The sequence below is a fragment of the Ipomoea triloba genome, chromosome 1 (genome assembly GCF_003576645.1).
Source record: "Ipomoea triloba cultivar NCNSP0323 chromosome 1, ASM357664v1".
In the NCBI taxonomy this organism is placed as follows: domain Eukaryota; kingdom Viridiplantae; phylum Streptophyta; class Magnoliopsida; order Solanales; family Convolvulaceae; genus Ipomoea; species Ipomoea triloba.
Genome location: NC_044916.1, coordinates 9,169,437 through 9,176,588, shown reverse-complemented (window position 1 = coordinate 9,176,588; position 7,152 = coordinate 9,169,437). Strand labels below are relative to the sequence as shown.

General features: G+C 33.4%; 1 protein-coding gene across 4 annotated transcripts; it reads right to left on the bottom strand.

Moving 5' to 3' along the window:
* Positions 1 to 204: 204 nt before the first annotated feature.
* Positions 205 to 5,955, bottom strand: LOC116018713. Of its 4 annotated transcripts, XM_031258690.1 has the most exons (7): positions 5,819 to 5,955; positions 5,336 to 5,412; positions 2,888 to 3,008; positions 1,729 to 1,781; positions 1,368 to 1,534; positions 1,131 to 1,282; positions 205 to 828 (listed from the first exon to the last, which is right to left on the bottom strand). In XM_031258690.1, the coding sequence occupies exons 2-7, from the start codon at positions 5,336 to 5,338 to the stop codon at positions 425 to 427; spliced, it is 900 nt and encodes a 299-aa protein (XP_031114550.1). In that variant the 5' UTR covers positions 5,339 to 5,412; positions 5,819 to 5,955; the 3' UTR covers positions 205 to 424. The 4 variants fall into 4 exon arrangements, with proteins under 4 accessions (XP_031114550.1, XP_031114558.1, XP_031114567.1 ...); XM_031258698.1 differs by lacking the exon at positions 5,336 to 5,412 and having other exon boundaries at positions 5,819 to 5,953; XM_031258707.1 differs by lacking the exons at positions 5,336 to 5,412; positions 5,819 to 5,955 and adding an exon at positions 4,761 to 4,909.
* Positions 5,956 to 7,152: the final 1,197 nt, after the last annotated feature.

Below are 7,152 nucleotides of genomic sequence, written 5' to 3'. Positions count from 1 at the left end.
TTAGTCCTTGATGTCAAAAGAATGTTGAGTTCATTTACATATGTATTTCTATCTTTTGTTAAACAAACCGTGAACCGGACTGCCCATTTGATTGCTAAGGAATCCAGTTTGTATGAGTGGTCATCGGATCTTATTTAAGTATAATGAAGTTAAAGTTTATTAAAAAAAAAAAGAAGATAAAGTTAATGAGACTATTTGAAATAGAATTTGATAAAAGTAGTGGGATAAAATGATAAAGGTAGTGTTATTAATATTACATGAACTAAAGTACAAGTTATTCCAAAACATACATTCTACATCCTAATTTTTGAGTGCTTACAAATATGCACCTATACTCCAATTAAGAGAGAACTACATTAACCTTCTAATGCTATGGTTTGCACTTTGGTGCTTCGGATACACAATAAAAATGGTATGCATCTTATCATCCCATAACTTCCCTATCTTCATCAGAGAAAGGCAATAGTCTCTCACCATTTGAGGTTTCATAGACATTATACTTGACAAGCTTGAGCCGCCTTTCTCTTACATCGCTCACCCCTCTTTTGTGTTTTCTGCCCCCATTACTCACGTTGTCATTAATTTCAAGGCAAAAGGTTGCAGCAGGAAATGAATTGTCCAACAGGTCAACCATCTCTTCATCCCCACTGGCTTGGCTTTGCCTTGGCTCCTTACCACAAAGGTTCTCTGTAGAGTATTCAGAGTCTGATTTGCATTCTGGAAGCCCATGCACCATCATTGGCTTGCAAATTGCTGCTCTGGCATGTCTCTTCAATTCATTCTCACTGAAGACTAGATGCCCTTTATCCTCAATGAGTAATAACCACTCTATAAGATTGGAGAAAAGTAGAAATGTATAGTTAAAAATGTCCTGAAGTTTTGTAAAAGAAATACAAAGTCGTACAAATTATAACGAAGTCAGAGAAATTGTTCTTTGGCAAAAATTAAGCATGTGATAATGGAACTTCATTCTATTGACAGTTTGCTAGAAAAGAATGAGCTATGCAGTCTGAGAAACCTGAGTGTTGTCATCAAGATAAATGGGATAAAGAACGTGTGTCTAAAGGTATAAAATACATGAAAGCTTAGTAAATCAAAAGAAGTAGAAATCTGTAATCTGTGACACTCACTGATAAGAGCTTTTGGCATGGGAAATTTTGGTAAACTTGAGTTCTGTTCTGTGTATACTTGGTCAGTAACCCATTTAATTAATTGAGGCGGTAGCTGAGATTCAGAGAAAGCAGTAGCATAAGATTCGGCCCTTGCTTCATCTCTCATGTCCCTTCAACAAAAGAAGTACTCCTAAGAATTTATGCTTAGCACATTATGATCATAAATATCAAATTCAGCATGGACTTTTTTCATACCTAGCAAAATGTATTGCAACATCAGCAACAAGTGTCCATACTAGAGCTAACTCATTTAAATGGTTGTTAAGTATTTGATTCCATCTACCAGAATTCAGAAACGAATAATCAACCAGTATCACTGCATCGTAAACTACTTTCTGTAGAAGGCTTGCATTGTCCAATTTCTGCAGCAATAACAAAAGAAAAGAACCATTCTACCATGTCAAGGAAGTTTTGTTTTAACTATGGAACATTTGACTACAATGACAAAAACAAAACGACAGGTACTATAGGTGCTTAGGAAAATTAAAAATTGTATAATTTCAATTTGCACCTGAAATTTTCAAGAATGAAAAAACAATGAAATGTATTTACTTACCAAAATAGTTGTCACTGGCATACTGGGATCCAACAACACCCTGAGAAGCAAATCTGGTAGGCAGAACTGGAACACATTAATCATTGCTGTTCATTACTAGTAACCGCTGAACAGCATGCATAGATGTGCGGATCTATTAGGATGCTTCTCTTTCTTTGAACATATCCGCACACCCCCCACCCATGGGAAGAAGCTAAAAGAAAATGCCCTTTCAAGTGAAACCATACAACTAAGAATGGCATCTATAATTCTAATTACAGATTAACAAGAAATGCCATGGGAATTGAAAGGTTCAATTTGAAACTCTATTTCATTATTTCAATTCAACAAAGAGTATTGTGCATCATGGGTTTCAGGGAATAGATTAGTGGTAAGTTACACCCCTTTTCAGGTTGCAGACTAGGGTTTGAATCCCAGCACCCTCATCCCCCATCAAATGTACCAAAAGAATATAATAAAAAGATATTATTGTGCATCATGTTCCATGTAAACTTAATAGAGAAATGGGAATCAGTACATTCAACAACATCATAAGTGAAAAGCAAAACTTTTAAGGTTACCAAAACCTAGAAAATCTCAAGATACACTCTAAAATATGTTTCTGCACTTATGCTGATCAGGTTACAACAGTACAGGGACCTTTTGATCAACCACATTGCTTAAAACCCCGTAATGGCATATCCATTCAAAAGTACTAAGTTATATTAGACAAACATTGCTGCTTCTTTTGTTAGTCTTCCCAACAATCTATCACTTGATTACTAGTGTAAAGTTCAGGTCAACTGACCCGTCTGGCCGGAAAGAAGAGTTTTTAAGACTATCATATTTGTTACTGTATTTCTAGCTGATAATGCAGTTATTTCACTAAAACTCTTTTTTGGGAATTTACTAACATGTTTTGCATAAGGAATTAATATTCACCATCAGAAACATCAACAGAACCAACTCCATATTCAAAATTTTTCCTTTATTTTGTTTTTCATTAGCAAGAAACAAAGGAAGGTTAGGCAGACACCTAGTACTCAATATAAATCCCAAATTAAAAATTTGTTTTCCTTCTGAGTGGGTGCTCAATAGAAAATTTGAGTCCAAATAACAGAGATTGAAGTAATGGCAAGCAAAATCATACCTAGAAAATGGACCAAAAGAATAATCATACCTAGAAAGTAGGAGTTCTGAAACCTTTTCATAGTCTGAACTGCCCAATTTAGTGTATCACGTTGCAACTCCCCTTGCGAAAACCCCACTTGAAACTTCAAGCTCAAACTCAAAAAGAACACCTGAAACATAACTACCCCGGCTAAATTTCTGATCGAGAATCTTTGATTATTAACCCAACGGCAAAGCCCACTATTCAGAAACGGAAAAAGCGCTGCCATATTCTCAACATTACTACACTTATCAACCCGATCAAGAGTCCAAACTCCTACCAAATCCTCAAAACAAATTACCAAATCACCACATTCATTATAAATTTCAAGATCATCACAACATAAACAAATGTAATTAACCATTTTTTCCACTATAGTCTCAACTTCACCCATGAAACTGAGCCCATCGTTAGAAAATTCACAAACTGCATCATATAATGCATACAAAACTGGTGCGAGCAATGCTATCTTTTTGGTCCCATAACTCGACTTTGAGCACGAAATTAGCAACTGAAGCAAGTCTTTAGCAACAAGGGCTTTGGTAAGAGGGTTTAGGAGAGTTGATTTTCTTGAACTGTGAAAAGTCATGGCAGAGTAGAACCAGGTGATTTCGAGAGGTGGATCGGGCATTGTCTGGACCAATCGGAAGAAAATCGACTCAAAAGCTGAGAAATTGGAGCAACCATTCCGGTAAGAAGCCAAGAAGTGATTGATTGACTCCCTCAGCATGGGTTCGTAGCTATTAGTTGGTACATTCATGGTGGTTTCTGTGCAGTAAGTGGTATGTGAGGCTTGTATTTGCAGAAAGTGAACGACCACCTCAAAACCCTAGGTAATAGCAGCGTGCAGGTTGGGGAAGACTGAAGAGGCAAAGTTTGGTGATCTTTAACGGACAGTTTTTGAACTCAAATTTTGGCTCCTTCTATAATGTACATAATCTATTTATTTGGAACAGCGTCCATCATCTCTATCCTAAACCTAAACCTAAAACATCTGTGAAACAAATAAATATCGCGCAAAATATATTTCAATCAATAGTTTATTAAATGAACTAATGTGATTTAAGATTCTCTATATTAGTTTTGTTACGTTCTTAAACTTTTAAGTTAATACATGGGGTCTTCAATTTTCAAGTTAATTACTTGTAATCCTTTAACTTTTAAATTTTAATCAATTGTGGTCCTTTCAGAAGGATCACGACTTGTTAAAATTCGAAAGTTAAAGTATTACGATTGGTTAAAATTTGGAAGTTGAAAGACCACACTGATTAAAATTTTAAAGTTTGAAAGATCACAGATGGTTAACTTAAAAGTTAAAGGAATTAATTTGAAAGTTTAACAAAATGTGACGGCAAAAGGGTCAAATAGGCCCATGTACTAATCACGATTGTTCATCCGGCACCATGAACTAAAATATGGTCCATCTAAGTTATTATACCATTAACTATTTTTCACCTAACATTTTTAGCATGTTTCTATCAAGTTGCCCATCTACTTTGATGACATGGAAAATTAAAATAAAAACAAAATGTCTGACATGTTATTTAGCTTTAATTCAGATTTTATGTCCTTTTTGAATTCAGTGTAGCCAATTCCTGGATTCTGACTAACCTTTTCTTGAAACCTATATTCCAACCATTTTTGACTAACAATTCCTAAAATGAACTTACAATTGCATCTATGTTCAAGATCTATAGATTTAATCTGGAAGGTTTTTGTTCTTTGTTCCCAACTTGCACTACAAAGAAATGGGCAACCATCTCCATTGCATTCAACACTAACATACTTAGGCTCATTTTTTTTCCATATAAATCCCTCTTATTGTGGACATCATAAGAAATTATTGCATTTTTAAATTGGATATTGTCATCAAAATGCATACCTAGCTCAAGAGTAGACGGATCAGATTTTGGATTATAATATGGATGTCTATTTGTCTTTTTCTTCGATTCAACATTTTATCCTTCTTCAGTAAACTCTACTTCTTTAAGAGTTGGTGGATCATCATAATCATAATAGACACTGTTTTCTTCTTGAGGTTCATTTCCTTTACAGTTAGCCAGATCACCATTCTCATCTTCCTTCTTACCTTCAGCCTCATCACCATTATCATCTGCATCATCATTCTCACTATCATCTTCATTTATATTCACATCCTCATTCTCACCACCCTCTTCCTCATCAGGTTCTGTCCCAAACTCTGCAACATTCTTAGTTTGCACTTCCTCCACTATCCCATGTTCAACGTATATATCACACTTTTTTTATGGTATAAAGCTAATTGGACTAAATGTAAACTGCTAAGGTCATCCTCTAAATTTCTTAAAGACTGTAAGGGTTCATGTGGGAGTTTATAAGATAAGGATTTAATTGTTCCATATCTTTGCTCTACGATGTACTTCAAAAGATGTGGATAACAAATAAAATTTGGATCTAGTTCTATTGTTTCTACTTCACCATTTATATAATGAAGCTTTGGATTTTGGATAAAGTTTCCACCATGATGAATAATTCATTCCACAAAGTCTGACATGCTGGAAAAAAAAGTAAGTGAATAATTAAATCAATATTGGACAAATATAATCCCACGCAACATACAATATGTAATGGATTGTTAGGACAACAACTAGTGTGGACCACAACATACAACAGAACCACATTCTTTACACTTTATCAAGTACTTTACTATGGACCACAACTTGCACAATTAACAAAAAATCCTCACTTGCACATTTTATCAAACATATAGTATACTATTGACTTGAAGTTTTGATTACACAGTAAACATTTTTTGTCATCTCTTCCCTAATAATCCAAACTCGCAAGTGTTAATGTCAAGCTTATATTAACATCTTTATGAAAAAATTATCGATAGGAATGACAATTTTAATTCGCCTTACGGATATCTACCCAAATACACCATTTTTTTTTTTTGCATACCTTATTCTCTTCAATAACAGACTCTAGTTAATGGCTGGCAAGCATCAATTGTGATTGGGGCAGACGTTCATTGTTAGACCTTAGTTTCGAAGAAGCATCAGTTGTGGTTGTCAATGGCGTGCAAAGAGGAGGTTGTATTTTAAGATTAGGGATTTTGGTTATTAGGAGATTGATATCCACGTAAGATATAATAATATTTTAAAATAAGGCAAAATAAATCAAATAAATTTCCACGAAGTTGGCTTGCATCCAACTCAACATTCACCAGGAAAACAGGGTAAAAATGCTAGGTGAAAAATAATTGAGGGTATAATGGTTTAGATGGACCATATTTTAGTCCATGGTGCTAAATGAACAATTATGGTTAGTACATGAGTCTATTTGACCCTTTTGTCAAATGTGACAAAAACACTATACTCATATAATTCTAGATTACATTAACTCTTTATTAAATACTTATTACCAATTACCCTTTTATCGGTGGGAATTCAACATCCACCATGCATGCTATGTATTTGAACTTTGCCAAGTAGAATTATATCATTTATTTTATGTTAATAATATATTGTTAAGAGTCCACATTGAAAATATATATATGTGTGTTTATAAGGTCATGGATTAGATTAGTTAATTGATTGAATTCAATTTTTAGTATGATTTGGCTCATGTGCATTATAGCCCAATGGAGTGATTCCGACCCATTCTTAAATTATAACTTGGTATCAAAGCATGTTCGGTAAAAGTGATCTTCCAGTTAAATAAGAGAACATATGAATTTATAAGATCATAGGTTAAACTAACTAATTGATTAGATTCAATCTTTTGGTGTGATTTGATCAATGTGCATTATAGTCCAATTAAGTGATCCTGACATAATCTTAGATAAGGAAGTGACCTGCCTATCAAAAAAAAAAAAATCAATTCTTTTCTCTATTGAACCACAAAGATAAGTCGTGCAGCATGTATTAGCCAAATGGATGAAGGAACAAACTCATATTGTTATTATCCAAAGCAAACATAAGCTTCAATATTCCAATATAATTATTATATTTTATTTACAATTATTCACTTAAATTAAATATTTAAACTTTATTCATAATTAAATGTAAAAAAAATTGTTAAATAAACTATAGAAATATAAATACTTCAATTCAATAATAATAATAGTAATAATAATAATAATAATAATAATAATAAATCCTCCTTAAATTTTTTTTTAAAAAAATTGAATCTTAATATTACATATTATTACCTTTGATTTGACAAATAAAGTTAATACCCAATTTGGTTCCTCGACTATTAGCATTTCACCACTTTGGTCCTCGACTTTCAAA